Here is a 21,665-nt window from a genome sequence, read left to right as displayed (position 1 = left end):
CTGAATATGCTTTATTTATTCACATTATATTAAAGTGATAAACTTTATCACTGGCATAATTATTTTCTGATAAGAATTATATTAATTATGGATCCTTTTTGGTTTTGCATCTGATAGTTTCAGCAGTTAAATTTAAACAATCAGAAGTTTGAAAGTCTTTGTTTCAAAATTCTCAGGAAGAGTCTTTGAGGTTTTTCTGTAACAAGAGAAACCCTTTTTTTTTTTTTTTTTTGTCTTTTTGCCTTTTCTAGGGCCACTCCTGTGGCATATGGAGGTTCCCAGGCTAGGGGTTTAATCGGAGCTGTAGCCGCTGGCTTACACCAGAGCCACAGCAATGTGGGATCTGAGCCAGATCTAAGACCTACACCACAGCTCACAGCAATGCCAGGTCCTTAACCCACCGAGCAAGGGCAGGGATCGAACTCGCAACCTCATGGTTCCTAGTTGGATTTGTTAACCACTGTGCCATGATGGGAACTCCGGAAACACTTTTATAAATGCCTGGTAATGGCACAAATCTGGACATAGCAGAGAATGGAAGTAAATAATCCTTCCATTTCAGCATAGCGTGCACTAGCTACAAAATATTGCATGAAATTTAAAGAAAACGATCTTTCTTTTTCTGGATAAGTATATAACCATGGCTCATATTTAGGGACTATAAACATAAAGAAAGCATTTGTTTATTAGAAAGATGGATCAGGAGTTCCCTTGTGGTACAGTGAGTTAAAGATTCAGAATGCTGAATGCAGCATCTTGGGTCACTGCTATGACGTAAGTTCACCCCCTGGCCTGGGAACTTTCCCATGCCATGGGTAAGGCCAAAATTTGTGCTAAATAAATAAATAAAAATAAAAAGCTCTCTTGTTCACCCAGATGTAAAAAGAAAGGAAGGAAGGAAGGAAGGAAGGAAGGAAGGAAGGAAGGAAGGAAGGAAGAAAGAAAGAAAGAAAGAAAGAAAGAAAGAAAGAAAGAAAGAAAGAAAGAAAGAAAGAAAGAAAGAAAGAAAGAAAGAAAGAAAACAGAGGCAGTGCACCCGGGGAGCTGTTTATGGCATTTTCAAGTATTTGAATCTTTGAATTCATGTTAATTCCTACCTTAATACTTTTATTGGAACACTGAAAAGAGAAAAATCAGGAACTGAAAAACTAGGTATATGTTTTCACTGTAGTAAGATAAAATTCCAAAGACACTGTGATGGTTCCATATATCACCCAAAGGCCTATAAGAACTAAGATTCCACAGTTTGCTTTATCTATTACCCCAAACATTAAATGTCCCCCTTTAAAACTGAGCTTCACTCTTCCTTTATAATGCTGCAATCCTTTTGCTGTATTTCTTTCTAGATCCTCTTCAGGTTTTTCCAGGTTTCCCCATTAACAATGCAGACAAAACCAAAGTGAATGGAAAGTTCCAAAATGATAGAAATATTTCTTAAATGTCTTAGGTCCCATTTATTTAATGATCAAACAACATCTTGAGAACTTAGGCGACACCAGGAATGGTGCCAGTCTGGAGAGAAACAGACTCTGCCTAAGGGAACACATTGTATATAGTGAAGTTGAAAGGCAAATAAATAAAAGTTTATAGCGTGATTAGTATCTTAATATACTTATGCACACAGTGCCAGGAGCACAAATGAGAGGAAAACCTCAGTCTTTGCCATTTGAACCAAAGTGTACAAGGAGCTGCTAACATTTTAGCAAAGCGTTAGAGATGAGGTAGATGGAATGACTGGCCAACAGAGACCTGCTGTATGGCAGAGAACTCTACCCAATATTCTGTGATCATCTATGCAGGAAAAGAATCTGAAAGAGAAGGGATATGTGTACATGCATAACTGCATCACTTTGTTGTGCAGCAGAAATTATCACAACCTTGTAAATCAACTATACTTCAATAAAACTTTAAAAAATGAAACAAAAGAAAAAACAAAACAAAACAAAAAGATGAGCAAGGAGGAAGCCCACTGGGCAAGTCCTTTACTCAGGGTTTGAACTCTGGTCACTTGGAATGAACTCGTTTTGCCTTTTGACTAGACTAGTAGGTCTTAATGTTCAATATCTCAATTATTTTTCCATTTAAGGAAGCCTTTAAAAATGTGGAGATTCACTAGCATCAGTGTGATTCTCTGTCAGGGTACGATCTAATGGTTTGGTCAATGAAATGACTATAAGCTACCCAAACATTAATAATAAGCAGTGATTTTTTTTCAGACAGGGAAGAGGGAGAAAGGTGTCGTTAGAAGCAAGTAAGCCCACACATGGGCACCATCCCTTGAGGAAGAAAGGAAGAGGACCCAAACGTATCATTTCTTTCTACCCCCAGGGCAGACAGTCCAAAGGATTGTGTTTGGAAAAAGGTGGGCTGGAGACCAATGGTAACATGTCTCTTAGGTAATTCCTACCCAGTGAGTTCTGTCTGAAAAACAGCCTGCAGATCCCTTGGTCAGAATGCTTTAGTTTATCACGATGAAATGGAACCGTAAATGAAATCATTTCCTCAATATTATGAAGCAAACAAACTCATCCAAATCTAAGTGGTACTGAATTCACGTTCAGCAGCTCTCTGCTTAGAAGCCAATGGGGAAAAGGCAAGTGTCAGTAGGAAGGAAAGTTGTTTTTATCAGATAAACTGGCGATCTGGAGAGAAGGTACACTCGTGTCCCAAGACCCACTCCAAAGATCCTGCTCAGCCGTGATGGTTTTTAAAGGGGAAAAAAAGGGGGGGGGAAGAATCTCAGTGAAATATTGAGGCAGGAGGTGGGGTTCGGCATCACTCTCCATTGCATGCAGACTGGTCGACTCCTCAGATGTTAGCTTGCCCACATGGTCTGCCTGCAGGATTGCTAAGGGGGCTGGTGAGGGTAGACAGCATTCTTCCTTTATTGAATTCTTCATTCTTCTTCTCATCTAGGAAAACAATCAACAGGTTAGGCAAGGCATGGAGTACATTCAAGAGAGGATAAGTCAGGAGTTCGTAGGTAAAATTGCCTAGTGATCTCATTCCTATACTTAGATTCTTCAAAGGTTAGAGGAGAACAGAAATGGGCAAACAGAAAAAGGGCAATTAAGAGCTGCTTTTGTAGGCTTCAAACTCTCAAGGTGGGATTCTTGAAGTTTATGGAGATGGTAATTTGATTAAAATACCTACCTTTTCTTCAACGTATGTCTGTGGTATTTTCTCCAAGTATTTTGGTAATTAGTTTCATTTATAACTATGTGGGCTGCTTTTATAAACTTGTCATTTAGTGTTGCCTGGAATAATCAAGCAGCATTAACACTCATGAACAAAAGGATAGCAAAGCTAAGAGCTAAGGAATCCCACCAGTTATCATGATTATCTAAATAGCTGCATCTCTTCTTTTCTTTTTGGCCTTTTTTTTTTTTTTTTTTTTTTTTTTTGTCTTTTTAGGGCCACATCCAAGGCATATGAAAGTTCCTAGGCTAGGGGTCTAACTGAAGCTGCAGTTCATCGCCTACACCTCAGCCACAGAAATGTGGGAGCCAAGCTGCATCTGTGACCTATACCACAGCTCATAGCAACACCAGATCCTTAACCCCCTGAGCAAGGCCAGGGATCGAACCCACGACCTGATGGATACTAGCTAGTTTCGTTACTGCTGAGCCACAAGTGGAACACTAGCTGCACCACTTCTACTTACCTTTGAACCAACAGATATAAACACGTAAAACTCATTCCAACCTCCCACATTTTACTCTCTAACTCTAGAAGGGATATTTTTCCTTTTTTTTTTTTAAAAAAAAAGCAATTATTGTTGAATTTGTTGCGGAAACTTGGCCTGCGACAACTAGTGCCAAATAGAAACTCAGAGACAAAAAAAAAAAAAAATGGAGTTCTCGTCGTGGCTCAGTGGTTAATGAATCTGACTAGAAACCATGAGGTTGCGGGTTCCATCCCTGCCCTTGCTCAGTGGGTTAAGGATCCCACATTGCCGTGAGCTGTGGTGTAGGTCGCCGACGCAGCCTGGATCCCGCGATGCTGTGGCTGTAGCATAGGCTGGTGGCTACAGCTCCAATTAGACCCCTAGCCTGGGAACCTCCATATGCTGTGGGTGCGGCCCTAGAAAAGGCAAAAAGACAAAAAAAAAAAAAAAGAAAAGAAACTCAGAGACAGAGTTTTGGGTGAATGAGAAAAAGATAGCTTTTATTGCTTTGCCAGGCCAAGAAAGCCACAGCAGGCTAATGCCTTTGAGACTGTGTCCTCCATTGGGAAGAACTGTGGGGAGTTTTATCGTAAAAGGGAGAGAAACAGGATTCCAAATAAGAATCAGGGTTGAGGGCAAAGGTGCATCTTCTTTCTTAGGGGGAATCCGAGTCATCAAAACTGGTGTCAGGGCATGATCATGACAGCAGTCTTCAGGGTTATTGCCTAGAATAACAATACTTGTGAAAGGGGCAAACAGATCAGAGGTTAGAACAAATGAGGGAAGTTCCTGAAAAACTTCATGTGCTAATAATCTTTAACTCAGAGGCAACTGTGCTCAGAGCACCTCATCTTCAGCTTACGGGTGATTGTGTTTGGGGTATGATTAAGGCAGGGGGAAGGACAAGGAAGGACTCTAAGCTGTTCAATTATAGAGCATTCATTTCTAAAAGAAGCATAAGGAATATAACTTTTAGTGTATAAGGTGCCTACATCATTATATGTATCACTTGAGAGGGAACCAGGATCCTGCCCCGAGGCTGTACTCTGGTTTCTCGGCTGTTCCTCCTCCGTCTTCGCCTCCCCTTTCCTCCCAGATCAGCACCAGGCCCCTTGGAACTCAGGGAAAGTCATGGAGTCTGAATGAGGCCCATTTCCTAAAAGCAAGAAGTGGGGGCACAGAAAGGCTTTTGTGCCCAGGAGCCCCCCCAGGGCCCTGTTCAGTCACAAATACCTAAATATCAAAACTCTGTCTTCAGAAGTCATTTAGAAAACTATTTGAAAGTGATTTTACACTAGCCTATAATTATTTAAAATGATTTTAAAGGCAAAATGCTACTGAATTGAGTTCATCATCCAGAAAATCAAAAAATAACATCTATGAAATGAGCTTTTCCTATATTAAATCCTTAGCACACATTCGTGTGCCCTATGCACAGCGAGGCCAAACAAAACCAAAACGTCAGAGTTTGGAGCAGAAAGAGGTTTATGGCTGGGTCATCCAAGGAGATGGGTGGCTAGTCATCCCCCCCCGCCCCCCCCCACCAGCCACCAAAAAAAAGCCTCAAGGACCTGAATAAAATTGCAAACCATTTTTAAAAGCCAGGTGAGGGGGTGGGTCACAGGGTTTGGACCAGCTTGCACACACTTCTCTGATTGGCTGATGTTGACTGGGTGGTGTCACCAGGTTAATTTATCAGTCCTTAGGCTCCAGGAGGCCTGGGGCTAGTGCTCGCGGTCATCAAGTGGTTAACGTCTTTCATTTGGTGAGGGCTTTAGCATCTGTAAAACAACTCAGGAAATGGGCATCAGCTACTTCAGAGACTGTTATCTAGGTACTTTAGAGAAGAGCTAAATCAGAGGTTATGGGGGAAGGGCCTGCCCCTAGAAGGTCCCGTAGGGTCCTGCTTGGTTACAAAATGAAATTTTTAATCATTTAATAATGTTTTTAAGGAGAATATAAAAGAATTCAAAACCTGTTCGTATTATGCTGCTTATTAGACAGTTTATTATGATGATTTTTACACAGCGTCAACTTTGTTACTGTAAGCTATGTATAAGTCTATGTTTAACTTAAAATTTTACAGCTTGGATGCAAATGTGATAGACACAATCTAAAATCACTATAGGAAATTATATTATATATATTACAGTATGTATACAGTGTCAACTCTCTAAAGTTCAAACATCTTGAAAGTCCAAATACCATTTAGCCCAATTTGTAAAAAAATTTGTTATGAGATATCTTTGGGGATTAAGTCATGAACTGTGTCTCTTATCTTTATCTGACATTAAATCAATAATGTAGTTTTAAAAGTAGTCGGCTATGTCGTTGTCCTACAACCAGTATTACAGTGTGGAAAAGTCGGTAAATCATGTGGTCCTTTGATCCATATTGATCAAATCACTTTTGGGCAAGTCTTGCTAAGGTAGTCTTACTCATGGTACAGAATAACTGAAAACTCTGTTCTACTGAAAATACTCCCACAAATATGTAATGTTTTAGGGATACATTATTTCTGCAACACATGTTCCTCATTGCCTATGACATGTTCAAATACAAGATCACAAACCCTCAGTTCTTGGCAGATACACTTGACACTCAAAACAAATAAAATCTGTTAATACATATTTTTAATGATCTTTAAAATATGTCTTCGTATACTTTCACTGTTTGCTTCAGTCACGTCAGTTCACACTTCTGAAATGTTAAAATTCTTCCAGAATTATATCCATACTTTTTTGATTGCTTGGTTTATAAATGCAGTTTCACAGGATAGATCCTATGGGAAGAAAGTAACTTTTGTTGTGCATTCAGTCCAAAATGTAAGTGTTACGGTTCACTCATCCCACTTTTAAGGAACATGTACTGTTTGTCAAACATTGTTTTGGACACTGGGGATTTATAATCTTCTTGGATGGTACTGCCAAATTATTCTTTGGTGGTCTGAAAAATAATAATAATGGAGCCTTTCTTTACATTCAAACTAATGATGGCATCTGGCCTATTATGTATATATATAGTATATAAATACTATATACTATAGTATATAATAAATACTACATACTAAAGTATATAAATATGTATGTGTATTAAAAGGAACATTTATTGAAAACACTTATTGGGAAGACGATAATAAAATATGTTAAAGATTAGTGGATGTATGAACTTTGAAAAGTCTTGTCCAAATTGCATTTTTGGGAAATTATATTTAATTTACTTTTCCATTGACTCCCTGATAGGTGCACTATGAAGGAGAAAAATGTTTGCAGTTTTGAGATAATTATATCAACATGTTGACTCAATACTTGACCCCTTAACTCATCTGAGAGAAATTAAGTTTTGTGTATTATTCTTTTTCTGATTTCAAAGATCAAAGAAAAACACACAATTTCTCCTTACTTGGAAAAAATTTCTCCACTTACTTTATATATATATCTGAATTTATATATCTCCACTTACTTTATATATATATCTGAATCGGAAACCACTGATTTCTACTGGTTGTCAATCTTTAAAATGCTTTTTCTAATTTAGGGAATGCGTAAGTGACAAATTTAATGTAGCTACTTTCTAGGTTATATATGACCGTCAAAAATATATTGAAGATATTGGTCATCAACTGCAGAGAAACTTCAAAGATTGTTTCAACACATACAATTTAAATTTTAAACTTTCAGTGGGTTTTCAATTAGTTTAGAATCTAAGCATGAAATGAGGAATTTAAACTATCATGTTTCTCCAATTATCTATAATAATCTTTTTATTAAAACTATCCGTCTTAGCCTGCAAGCATAATTTGGCTTGATCAACTTTTCTCCATGTTGGCGTTCATTATCATAATATGCATTTACCAGCCAATTACATATTTTCCCAACTATTTATACATACACCAAGTGCAGAATGAGCTTTCTTTCCCATCTGTTTAAAACTCCAGGCTTTTATCACAGTGATGGTATCCATCTCTGCAGTTAAAAAAAAAAAAAAAAAAAAAAAAGACCTGCCAAATCTACTTTCCTCTACTCAATGTAGTTTGATGCAGACATCAGGGATTCTCAGGTATGTAAGCTTCAAAGGTATATTTTTATGTGGGAAGCTTATATGACACTTTCTACAAAACAAATAAAAGTTCAAAGCCCCTAAGGTGCTGGGGAAGTGCCTAGTCACTCACTCTCAGGCTCCTTTGAAATTGGCTCAGCAAATGCTGCAAGGGCTGCAGCACTTCAAAGAGAGAGGCTGTTTGTTATTCCTCCAGTCCAGCTGCTGCTCACATTCTACCATTTTTTTTTGTGTGTGTAGCTGGCCTGTTTTATAGGATAAACTTGAAAGGAAGTCAGAAAGTTAGAAATTGATGAGCTAGGTGTGAGCCACCTGGGCCCCAGGGAAGCTAAAAATGCCACCTCGAATTGGTCTCTTAGACCTCCTAGCAGGAGGTCCTCTACTAAAGATAGTAGTGGAGAAAAACATCTGTCTGAGAAAGAAGACAGCGTTTGGGGAGTAAGAGTAAAGAGACTATTAAACGCTAGCAGAACAAGACTCTGAAATCAAGATGGTAGAAGGGATTTAACTCATAGATATGTTTAAAACACACTGAGTAAGAATCCAATGAATGTTCAATAATGATATCAGTGATTACGGATCATCATCATTATTATTGGCGAATCCTAAGTATAAATTGCTCTTACCATATTTGCTCACACAACTGAGTCTTCATGCTTCTACACTCTCGCGAAAGTAACAAAAAGTAAAGTCATCCCTCCATAATAGTGCAGAACCAACCCCACTGGCAATATCAAAATCAAAATAAGATAAGTAATATTTAGAATTAAAAAAAAAAAAAAAAAACACAGTTCCCATTGTGGCTCAGCAGTAATGAATCTGACTAGTATCTATAAGGATGCAGGTTTGATCTCTGGCCTCGCTCAGTGGGTTAAGGATCCGGTGTTGCCATGAGCTGTGGTGTAGGTCAGCAGGCACTGCTAGGATCCGGCATTGCTGTGGCTATGGCATAGGCCATCAGCTACAGATCTGATTCCACCCCTAGCCTGGGGGCTTCCGTAAGCTACAGGTGCAGCCCTAAAAAAAGCAAAACAAAACAAAACAAAACCCTTTGTTTTATTAGTGTTCACTTAGAATTCTATATAAATATTGCATTTAATATCCATGAAATTCATTTAGGATATATTCTCTTTCCTGTTTTACATAGAAGTGAAAGTAGCTGGATCACTGTGGCATATTCAAATACTAGTATGGGGAAATATCCCTTAAAGCATTTTAAATATCAACAATGGATATATTTTAGAAAAGCTAAAAATTGATATTAAGCCACAGTTCCACTGGATTGATTGACTCATTAGTAAATGCCTCAATCTATGATACATTTACCCTGTGTACATAGAATTGATGATAAATAAAAAATCACTACAATCCTAGATGTACTTATGTCTGATAAGTAAGATGGATATTAAAAAAGAAAATACTCAAATCGATTTAAAATCTAGCATTCAAGAACCCTAAATGTCTTACTTTTCATTAAAAGTACATGCATACATACTTTAGACACACAACTTACTTAAAAAAGAATTTCGTATGTTTTAGTAAGTCAACAAAAAGAATGATCATCAAATGTTCGCTGTATTTTTCCAAAACTTTTCCACTTTTGTATTTGGAAGTACAGCTGGGAATAGTTTCTCATTTCTCAGGAGAGAACTGAGGAAGAATCCCTTTAGTTGGCAGTCTCTTCTCATTTTAACAAACACATTAGCAGTTACATTTTGATTTTGTCCCTCCTTGTAAATCCAAGTATAAGACAATCCGAAGTAATTTTTACTAATTAGCCAGATGTAACTGAGGCAAAAAAGGGCTTTTTGATAAATGAACACTTTTACTTTGGATAGACTGTGGTAGCACAAATTAAGAAATAGCTACTGTTACTCCTCTCTGTGTATATTAAATGAAATTAAGACTCCACATTTAGTACTTAAATGTAAGTAGTTAATACTGTAAACTATGGAGTTCTCGTTGTGGCTCATTGGTTAACGAATCCGACTAGGAACCATGAGGTTGCGGGTTCCATCCCTGCCCTTGCTCAGTGGGTTAATGATCCAGCGCTGCTGTGAGCTGTGGGGTAGGATGCAGATGCGGCTCGGATCCCGTGTTGCTGTGGCTCTGGGGTAGGTGGGGCTCTACAGCGCCGATTTGACCCCTAGCCTGGGAACCTCCATATGCTGCGGAGCGGCCCAAGAAATGGCAAAAAGACCAAAAAAAAAATTGTAAATTGTCTTTCCCTTTCGTGTATATAAAGTGCCAGTGTAATCGTATAGAAAGTAAACATGTGTTTTAAAGGAGAACATTAATAGACATGCCTTTAAAAAAATCCTATGAATTATAAGATTTTATTATTTTGACTTTCATTCCAGGTGAAATTTATCCCAAGATGTATCACATCTGTTTCTTTCTGGTAACATATATGGCACCACTGTGTCTTATGGTGTTGGCCTATCTGCAAATATTCCGTAAACTCTGGTGCCGACAGGTATGTAATTTCAAATAGTTTTCTTGTATATTCTTTAAAATATGCTTAAAAACAAAATTTAAGAGTGTGTTGAACCCATGTAATATTCTTGGCAAAGGATTGTGTGTTCTTATAAAATAATGAGGTCCTAGCCATGAGAATATGTCTGGACATTTTTTTAGGGTGATATTTAGGGAATGTAGTATATGAATTGCCCCAATGATTAAATTTTAAACTTCTGGGATTAATTGACTTTTGTTTAGGAATAATATTATAAATTTTACTTTTTATGAGGTATAAAAAATAAAAATTCCTTTAAAGTTTCCTGAGACTGTAAGTAAAGAACATTTTATTCTTGATGAGACTCGTGTGCTACATTTTTATTATATGGGTTAAATATCCAACCTCAAAACTCATTTGTTTTAGAAAAGTAGAAGAATCAGGCAGAGTTGAAAATTTCCGAAATTGCTTATAATACTGATTTGAGAGTCCTGAAATCTTGTCAATAATTTTGCTTTGTCAGTGAATGTATTCATTCACCCAGTTATTCATTCATCAAACATTTCTATTTCTTTTGTATACATGTCTGATAAAAAGGTAAAAGCTCCAGGCTATTCCATTGATGAATGCATAGTCTAGAGGAAGGAAACAGTTGCGGAGTGAAAATCACCTTAATAAACATAAGTGGGGGGGGGTCAAAGGAAAACTTTGTGGAGAAGGATCTAATCCAGAGCAGGTAACGTTTAAATTGAACTTTGATGATTCGAAGAAAATCAACAAACACATGTGGTGGATTTCTAAAGGTATAGTCCAAGAATACAACTCAGCTTCCTGTACTTGAAAATTGTATCTTAAAATGCTACATTTCTGAGAAATGTATCTCTCTCTTTTCCTAAACTTCCTACTGGTACTTTGAGCTTATCAGGCTTGTGAAAAACCATGCCCTTGGTCTGTTTGTTCTGACGTATTTTATCCCACTGAAAAACTTACTGGGCCACTTTACTCATTAAAAGGATTTTATAAACTTTTATTTGGTCTTCAAGAATGAGTCTTCATTTGGGTCTCCTTCAACCCTTGCTATTCAAAGCAACTTTCAAAATTATGTTCTACTCTTGGCATATGAGCAACAGTCACATTTTTCAACTGTTTATGTCTCATAATTCCAATTTCTTTCTTTTCCTCTATTTTTATAAAGAAGTCACTTCTTTTATGACCTAATAAATGAAACCAGCACCAACACTTATTAGCATGCATTTTGTCCTCCAATCTTTGTAACTAAACTAATGAATGTCTATTACTGTAAAACACAAGTGGGGATTTTCTATATCCTAGAGAGTGTCTCCAACACTCTCCACCTGCTCATGAAGCCAGTTGTAAATAACTTAGTATTTTTTTCTCTTGCACCCCACCTCTTTGTAACTATTGTCATACTTGTCTTTTTGCTAGGTTATTCTGCTGTAAAAACAAAACAAAACAAACAAACAAAAGCAAAAAAACAAAACCTAGGTCTGTGGCTTGCAGCAACAGTTTGTCTCACTCATATTCCATGGGCTGTGGCTACGCTCCCCTGGTCCCTTCAGTCCAGGACTCCATCTGAAGGAACAGCACTTCCTGGGCATGCTATTCTGGAAGAAATATACAATGTCCCTTAAAATATTTACTTTGAACTGGCCAAGTCTCCTCACTTTTCATGAGCCAAAAAAAGTCATGTGGTTAAGCTTAAACAAGTGGAGATCTCCTTACAAGCTGGGGAGTGAATGGTCCAACACGATGGACGTAACACAGAAGTCAAAAACACAGGAGTTCCTGCTGGTTCAGCAGGTTAAGCATGTGGCATTGTCATTGCTGTGGCTCTGGTCACTGCTGGGGTGTGGGTTTGATCTCTGGCCCAGGAATTTCCACATGCTGTGGGTGCAGTCAAACAAAACAAAACAAAATTTTAAAACCCTCAAAAACACAGAATCAAGGTCCAGACTGCATGAGTGTAAATTCTGACCCTACAATAGATGCATAAAATTTGTTCATTATTTAAATTTCTGTGCCTCTCTTTCACTGTATTTACACTTACCCGACAGCGTTGATATACTTATTAGATGAATTAATTCAAGTGCCTCAGCATAGAAAGTGCTCAATAAATAAAATATTTTTAATACTATATTGCTGTTTTTTGTCCTTTCAACTAATTCTGTTTATTTTACTTTCTAAAATAACAAGCAGGTGTTGACTTGATCTATGTGACTACTTTCTTTTTTTTTTTTTTTTGTATGTGTTCTGAAAGACCTTTTCTTTTTAAATTATTTCCCCAATACAACTTTTCTTCTACTGTACAGTATGGTGACCCAGTTACACATACATTCTGTTTTCTCACATTATCATGCTCCATCATAAGTGACTACACATAGCTCCACTACTTCCTTAAATAGATCTTTTTCATAGGACTTTTAAATAACATTATAATGACTTTTTATTTGTCTGCTCTACTATACTAAGATAGAGACAATACATGCTCAGCATATATCATTTGCTCAATAAATTATAAGAAAAAAGTTAGTGGAGGAGTTCCCTGGAGGCTTTGGTGCTTAAGGACTCAGTGTTGTCCCTGCTGTGGCTTGGGTTCCATCCCTGGCCTGGGAACTTCTGCATGCTGTGGGTATGGCAAAAAAAAAAAAAAAAAAAAAAAAAAAAAAAAAAAAAAATTAGTGGAAGAATGAAAGAAAGTACTAGGAAAGCTTAGATAGAAGTCAGAGGGGAATCTATTGCCTAGTTACTCAGAAAATATTTATAGAAAAATTAAAATTTGAAAAGTTATCGAAGGAGAAAAAAACATTGATGAACATGCAGGAATAAAGATACTTTACATTTAGATCCATATTTTCACTAGGAATGCTCAGTGTTAGATTCATTCCCTACTTATATTTTTTACTGGTTAGTATATATTAAATATGATAGATGTGTATTTTGTTATTCATTTATTTACAGAATGACATAACTTAAAATTCCTTGGATATACATAAATTCATCTTGTTCATCACTGTCTTCTCAACACAATGAGAAACCAAATCCCAACCTGTCTACTTCATTAAGCTCATAGCTCTCCACTTCTCAAACTCTAAAGTAAGTTCAAAATTGTATTGCAGGTTTAGAAAGAATCCACATTCTTTTGACGAATTGTCCTGGTTAGTACAAGCCACAGGATCCAGAAGATTTGCAGTAAAATACTTGGGCTGTGAAACTAAAAACGTTTACAAACAGATTGCCATAGAAAATGACAAGTTCAGTTAAGCTCACTTTAGCAACCACAATAAAGTAAATTAACCTCAAATGGGTGATTATATAGAATTCTGCTTGAGCAACTCTCAATTTCCAACTGTTAATGTCTATAAACAGAGTTTCAAGGCATTATGTGTGCTATAGGCTATATCAAGTGAGCCATCAAATAGAGGGCCTATCCTATTTGCTTAAAATTATGGAGAGTCATGGAATCTGTTACATATTTTGAAATTTGCGAGGATAAGGTTATTAGTAAACAAAATGTCTGTCCTTGTTTGACTTTCTCAAGAACTTAACTCTCATTAAAAGAATTGCCCAATGCTTTGCTCTAATCAAGGACTTAAATATTCGTTTTATTTGTCAATGTGACTCAGAGAACTCAGTCTAGAAATTCTACAGACTCTTCTCTAAAACTCCTCTTTTTCAGATCCACTTAATCTTAGCTTGTGCATCGTCAGCATTTTTTTCAGTTCTAGCTCATATAACTGACTGTGATAGAATAATGTTGAGAGACAAGGAATCTAGGGGTGATGAAGAAACAGGAGGCATTGGAGTTCCCATGGTGGCTCAGTGGTTAACAAATCCCATGAGGAACCAAGAGGTTGCAGGTTCAATCCCTGGCCTTGCTCAGTGGGTTAAGGATCCGGTGTTGCTGTGAGTTGTGGTGTACGTTGCAGACGCAGCTCAAATCCTGCGTTGCTGTGGCTCTGGCATAGGCCAATAGCTTCAGCTCCAATAGACCCCTAGCCTAGGAACCTCCATATGCCATGGGAGTGGCTCTAGAAAAGGCAAAAAGACAAAAAAAAAAGAAAAAAAAAAGAAAAGAAACAGGAGGATGGGTCGAAGGGTTGGTTAAGAGAATCAGGGACAAGAGTTGTAGTCCATAAGGGCATAAGGGTTATTTATACAACTGGAAAGTAGAGTTATTTATTGTGAAAATGAAGTCAAGAAACGAGACAGAGAACAATCATATGATCCTGATTATAGGAACTTGGCATGTGCATCTAAATTCTAAAAGAGCAAAGCCAAGATTAAAAAAAAAAAAAAAATTCAAGAAACCATAGAGCTAAATGGAAAAAAGTCTCTGGCTCTTAGAGCATGGTCATGCTCAAATAGTACTTGGTATAAGAAACAAGAGAAAGTCCCATTGTTCTTGCAATGCAGAGAGATACAAGGAGGTTATTTTATCATATAAGACAGCTTCTACTGAGCATTGATTTTACTCCATTTCAACAAAATGGGTAATGAGTTAAAGAATAGGAAAAAGATAAAGTCCTGTCCTAGAGCAAGGATTCATTGAGCACCAAGAAAAAACAGCATCCAAGCTCTAAGACCTTTCCAGCTACCAACTTAACTCTGCTTACTCTCCTCTCTCCCTTTTCTCTCCTCCTCCTAAAATTCTTGGCTTATTTCTATTTTCCTCACCAACACTCCACCCCCACTGACGTCTCAGCCCACTTTATTCTGACTTCAGCTTCCATCACTGAAACAGCTCTCACAAAGAAACCAATTATTTAAAAAAAAAAAAAAAAAAAAAAAAACTTTCCTAAAGTGTTCTTACTTGATCATTGTCAGCACTGAGCAATGCTGTGCATGGCTTTATTGTTCAAGAGCTCCCTTTCCAGGGTCCCCATGTCTTTCTGCTTCTCTCTGCTTGAATAGTCATCCCCCCTTCCCTGTCCATTTAAGGACTCTTCAGTAGATTTCTTCACAACTCCATATCATTTTTAGGTGATCTTTTTTCCAGGCAGTTTTTTAAAAAAATGAGATGACTTGCAAATGTATATATGAGGCTAGTCCTCCTTTCTCCTCTGAGATACACACAATGACGCATACCCAAAAATACTTATTATGTATACAGCTTAATTATTAGTCTCAAAATCAGATATGAGTCCTCCAACTTTGTTCATTTTTTTTGAAATTGTTTTTTTAATTCCAGATTCTTTCCATTTTCATTTAAAATTTAAAAATTGGGGAGTTCCCGTCGTGGCACAGTGGTTAACGAATCCGGCTAGGAACTATGAGGTCGCGGGTTCGGTCCCTGGCCTTGCTCAGTGGGTTAAGGATCTGGCATTGCCATGAGCTGTGGTGTAGGTTGCAGACGCAGCTCGGATCCTGCGTTGCTGTGGCTCTGGCATAGGCTGGCGGCTACAGCTCCGATTTGACCCCTAGCCTGGGAACCTCCATATCCACAGGAGTGGCCCTAGAAAAGGCAAAAAGACAAAAAAATAAATAAATAAAAAATAAATAAATAAAATTTAAAAATCAATGTTTCAGTTTCTACGAAGAGATTGATATTATTTTGAATGAGATTGATAGCATTAAATCCATAGATTAATCCAGGGAAAATTGCATGATTAACAATATTAAATCTCCTAATCCATGAACATGGTATACCTCTTCATGTATGTAGGTCTTCTTCAATAGCTCTTAGCAATTTTCATAATTTTATGTATACATATTTTGTTAAATATTTCCCTCAAATCCATATTTTTCTATTGAAATTTGTTTTATTTTGTAATTTAAATTTCCAATCATGTATTGCTAGTATATAGAAATATAGTTGACTTTTGTTTATTAACTTAGGGTTCTGCATATTGCTAAATTTATCTATTTAGTTCTAGTGGCATTTTTGTATATCCCTTAAGACTATCTTTGTAAGAAATAATGTCTTATAGAATCAATCTATTCTATTGATATGTGGCTTTTGTCTATTTTTCTTGTCTTCTTGTACTGGTTAGGACCTCCACTTCAAGGTTAGGTAGAAGTGGTGAGAAAAGTCTTCACTGGCTTATTACCAATCTTAGAGGAAAGTGTTCATCTTTCACATTAAGTAGGATGATACCTAAAGGATTCTCTTTGTCAAGAAAGCTTCCCTCTACTAATAGTTTATGTGAAAACGTGTTGACTTTTCCAAATGCTTTTCCTTTCTCTATTGAGATAACCAAAGTTTAGTTAATAAAGTAAATTATATTGATTTTTAAAGTTTAAATCAACACTGCATTGTGGGAATAAATCTGATTATTTTATTACACTAAATCCATCATTATTTCATGTATTACTGATTTGGTTTGATAGTATATTTTTAAGGAACATTTTTCATCTCTTCATGTGGGATATTTGATCAGTGGTTTTCTTTTGTTCTCTTGTCTTTGATTATCAGGGTAACTGACCTTATTAGTATGCATTGGAATATTATATTTTCTTGAATTTCAGAAAGAGTCTAAATAAGATTGATATTATTTATTTGCTATAGTTTAATTGAATACTACATCCATGAGCCTATCTGGGCCTGAAGTTTTGTTTGTTTTGTTTTGTTTTGTTGTAATAGGGTTTGTCATGAAAATTGTCAGTTTTGGTTATCTTTGTTTTTCACTTTAAATTCATTGAGTTTGCAAATTTACTTGTTCTTCATAATATTCTCTTCTCCTCTTTTCAATGTCTGTAGCATTAAATTTTGTTTATCCTAGCCACAAAGATTTCTTTAGACAGGGCTGGTTTCAAGGTAAATCGTCTACATGCTAGTTCCAATTCATAAATGTGACAATACCTCTTCCAGGATGTATTTCCACATCAAAAGTGATTTGAAAGTTTCTTTGTGATAATGGAAAAAAAGGGGTATGTGTGTGTCTGCTGTGTGTGGGCTTTCCATAGTTAGGGATTGTTAATCCTTGACTGAGATGGCAAGGGAAACACCTTCCCACATGGACAGTCCCATAGACTGGATCTCTTAAAGTCCTTTTGTGTGACTATTATTGCTTTTTGTAACAAGGCATCTATTTTAGAAATTGCTGATTTCCATATCAGATTGTGTTGAAGTTTATAAAAATGCCTCACAGTGAGAAAAGATGAGCTTTGCATCAAACAGACATGAGTGCAAATTCTGGCATGACAATTATTAAAGATATAGACTTGTATATTTTATTTCATCCTTCTTAGTGTTTGCTTGACCATCTATAAAATGGGATTTATAATAAAATACTTTTAAGAATGTGTTAATGACTCAAGATTGTGCATGGTTCTTGGTGCTCAGTTATCATCAGTGATTTCTATTGTTACTATGTTGACTTTCTCTAAATACAGACAAATTATCAGTGGGAATTATTGTGTGTCTCCTCAAATGAGTGCAGGATTAAACATCTTCCATCTGTACTTAGATTATCATCTAGGAGGGGACATTATTACTGCCTTTTTTTTATGATTGCAGGGACCATAGCTATGCTCCCCATGGCAGTTTCTCTTTATGGGAACTCTTTCTGATGGTTGCAAAAGTCATCAGATGCAGGATATTGATTTTTTCCCTTGGGGGAACACTGAATAATAGATTGCTAAAGTTTAAATGATCTCTTAGAGATCATTTAGGAAACAGTTCAAGGCCATTTAGCAGACATTAATAGGGTTACTCATGCTAGAGGTCTCCTGGAAATTTCCATCATCCCTTGAAACATCTCCTCATTATTTAAAAAATGACTAAGAGCCTCTCAGAGGAGAAAAGATTCTCCACCAGTGGATAAGAAGTTTGAGTGGGGTCACCATTATGTGAAATGGTCAGCCTACATGACAAGATGTAGAGAATCCAAAGAGAAATCATTTATCAAATGTTTTTCAACTTAAGGGCAGGTTTTCTTAAATTTATTTGCTTCTTTTTGAGACGTAATAGCTTGTCAAAAGGAGCATCGTATTTAATTCATCTATGTAGACATCAAAGAAAAATTCTGTTCTCAAATTAAAGATTATCTAATAGACTTGGATCTTATTATGTATAAAACAGCAGAATCCATCCAACATCCATTCTGAGAGACCACAAGGACACACTGGTCTGTCTTGGCTTGCAGCACAGAGATAAAAACAACAGCTGAATAATCTTAATAGAACTAGGATGGCCTTATGTGCACATTTTCCTCTTAAAAAAATTACATGGGCTGAATTTTATTGTTTTGCTCACAAAACCCTATCAATCTTCATGAGCTTATAATTAAGCAAATATTATGCTTGGAACTCCCTGCTATTATCAAATAACTTTGGAAAGAAGTGGAAAAGTATGTTATGTAACTGTAGTTACAAATGCCAGCTATGTGAAACATTAATGTAAGACCCCTCAAGGGATTTTCAAGTTTTTTACGTGCATTTGAAAGGGCTGGACCACAAAATTGATTTCAAGCAATTTTATAACAACATATGGCAAGCAACAGAGACTATTTTATTTTATTTTTATTCCTTTTTATTCAAAGCTTTGCCTTGCCGAAACCTGCCAATCAGAAAACCTAATAGAAAGTACTGGATTGTTAAATCCTATCTCTCCACCTGGCAGCAGATGGCAGTATCGATGCATGAAAAATCCATTTAGGTTCTTTCCACAATTACCTGTTACGTTTTCCTTACGTTTAAACTCCAGGTGTTTAAACTGAATAAGAATTCATAATATTATGTAGTTGTCCTCTCTTTACTGCTCTTCTTCCCCAGTTTTAATTCCTCTCCTTTTTAAACTAAGAAGTTTTTTTGATTTTTGGTTTTTTAAGGTAGTTATAGACTCAAGAAAAATTGAATAGAAGGTACAGAGAGGTTTCCTATCTTTCCCCTCCTCCGTTTATGAACAGCCTTCTTATTATAAATATCCGCCCCCCCCCCCGAATGATACATGCGTTAAAACTGATGAGCCTACACATCACAGTCAAAGGAAGTCCATAGTTCACATGATGGCTTTATGGTTCACTCTTTTTTTTTTTTTTTTTTTTTTTTTTTCCTTTTTAGGGCTGTACCTGTGGCATATGGAAGTTCCCAGGCTAGGTGTCGAATCAGAGCTGCAGCTGCTGGCCCATGCCACAGCCAGGACAACTCCGGATCCAAGCTGCATCTGTGACCTACGCGGGAACCTTAACCCACTGAGCAAGGCCAGGGATTGAACCTGAATCCTCATGGATACTAGTCAGGTGCTCAATCCACTGAGTCACTATGAGAACTCCTTTATGGTTCACTCCTGATGTTGTACCTTCCATGGGTTTGGATAGTGTATCCAAATCCTGGATACACATTGTATATATACATGTATAATGATGTGTATCCATCATGTGGCATCACGCAGAATATTTTCCCTGCCCTAAAAGTTCTCTGTGATCTGTTTATCCTTCCCCCATTACCACTGGCAACCACTGATCTTTTCACTGTCTCCATAGTTTTACCTTCTCCAGGATATCATATAGTTGGAATGCTAGCCTTTTCAGATTGGCTTCTTGCAGTTAGTAATATGCATTTAAGTTTCCTCTGTATTTATTCATGGCTTGATAGTTCATTTCTTTTTAGGGTTGAATACTATTCCATTATGTGGACGACTTCTCTTTTTATAAAGAGATACCTTTCCCATCTGCAGCTCTCTTTAGACCTTGTGATGCTGCAACTTTTTTTTCACCCAGACTCCTATTTAGCACTTGACCGTGTTACCCAAGAATATACTCCACTCAGTGAGGGTTTTTTACGTAAAACAGGCTCGCAAACCTCCCTGACCACAGGTGTCTGGGACACTCTCCTTACTGCGTTTTCCGATTATTCCTGCAAAGTGGAACTTTCCTAAATCAGATAGCAATAAAGGGTCTTCGCTCCTTTCAGATTCCTGGAACATCATCTGTAGTTCAGAGAAAATGGAAGCCCCTGCAGCCTGTTTCCCAGCCTCGGGGGCCAGGACAGCAGACCAAGTCCAGGATTAGCGCTGTGGCCGCTGAAATAAAGCAGATCCGAGCCAGACGGAAAACAGCCCGGATGCTGATGGTTGTGCTTTTGGTGTTTGCAATTTGCTATCTACCAATTAGCATCCTCAATGTACTGAAGAGGTAACATTCACCTATTATTCTGAAAATGAAGAAACCTGCCATTTCTTGGTCTTTAGTTAAGAACTTTTTTTTTTTTTTTTTTTTTTTTTTTTTTAAAGCCAGAGAAAAATCTAAACCGGCTGCCTAGATGGCTTGTCAGGCCAGATAATTCAATGTGTTGTTGTTACCAGCAGGTAGGGAGCTCAGCCTTTTAGAGCGTTCAAGCTAAATGCTCTAGTCCATGCAAATTCTCTGTTGAATGGCAGACATAAAACAGATGTTCCTCTGACCTCTTCAGGCTAATTGCTAAGCCTTAGATGTGGAAAAAGTTCGAATGCAAAAATCTCATTTACAGCTTGGAATTCTTTTTTGATCAGAACAAATGGGTTTTCTAAACTTTGTTCTCAAAGACCTAGGGAATGGTGACAGAGTTTTATCTAAAGGCTAAAGAGAGATAAGAATTTGTTAGCATTCTAATTATACTTAAAAGCACCTCTGTGAGCACATGCACCAAAAAAAAAAAAAAAAATGGAATCACAGCACGTACTGTGTTTTGAATGTTTAAACAGAAAGAAAGAAAATCCATTTCCTGAAGTCACTGAATCAACTTTAGGGTGACTATTAATAAAAAATCAGCACACAATCTTTCAGGGAGAGAAAGAATATTATTAGGAATACTGCAGACACATTATTAAAACAACTGATGGATACACAGAGCCAGTGTAGAGGGAGTGGTACCCATGAACTTTTGGCCAACCGTCTTTATTGGGAATGATCATAATAATTGCACAAAGACTTGCCCCAAAGTAATATTAATTCTGTTTATCAGAGGCTTCAAACTGAAACTAGGATGGCCTCTCTCATTTTCTGGCTGATCCAGAGTCAATATCATATTCCTCACAGCTGGGGACTCTGGAGAGAGGGAGCTTTGGCCTGAATCACACAGACCAAAGGTGGAATAACCAGCTGCAAACATTTCTTATTCTCTTTGGTCCTTGTTTTTGATTGCTTAATGACTTTCTCAGTGGAAAGAAAATAGAGAATGAACTTCTGTTCAGCAGTGTTGTTTAGTGCAGACGCTGCCTTAAAGGTCTAAGATTTGTGGCAGCTTGGGTCCTTGAGACACAGGAAGGCTCCCAAGAAAATGAAAACGACTTTGCCCTCTATATTTTTTCATAATTCCCTTCTTATTTTTCTTGCCCAGAGAAATCCCATACCAATGGGATGGATGATGTTTTCTGTTCTTAAGAATGTTATAAACAAGCCAGGATCCTGGATAGTTCCCCCCCACCCCCTTTTTTTGCACTTTTATTTTACTCAGTCTAAACTCAATGAAAATTGGATTTACTGCTTTCTGGATGACTCATTTGGATTTCCTGCATCTCAGCACTTGTACCTTCCTTTTAGCTAA

General features: G+C 37.1%; 1 protein-coding gene across 1 annotated transcript in view; it reads left to right on the top strand.

Moving 5' to 3' along the window:
• HCRTR2 (hypocretin receptor 2) overlaps positions 1 to 21,665 on the top strand; it is a 99,097-nt gene that overhangs the window by 73,796 nt on the left and 3,636 nt on the right. Inside the window, 2 exon segments of the mRNA NM_001129951.1 lie at positions 10,087 to 10,202; positions 20,055 to 20,275. Coding sequence (NP_001123423.1) covers positions 10,087 to 10,202; positions 20,055 to 20,275 — 337 coding nt within the window.

This window comes from Sus scrofa, chromosome 7 (genome assembly GCF_000003025.6).
Source record: "Sus scrofa isolate TJ Tabasco breed Duroc chromosome 7, Sscrofa11.1, whole genome shotgun sequence".
In the NCBI taxonomy this organism is placed as follows: domain Eukaryota; kingdom Metazoa; phylum Chordata; class Mammalia; order Artiodactyla; family Suidae; genus Sus; species Sus scrofa.
Note: the sequence above shows the minus strand (reverse complement) of the source record. Positions and strands in the feature narration are given on the sequence as shown.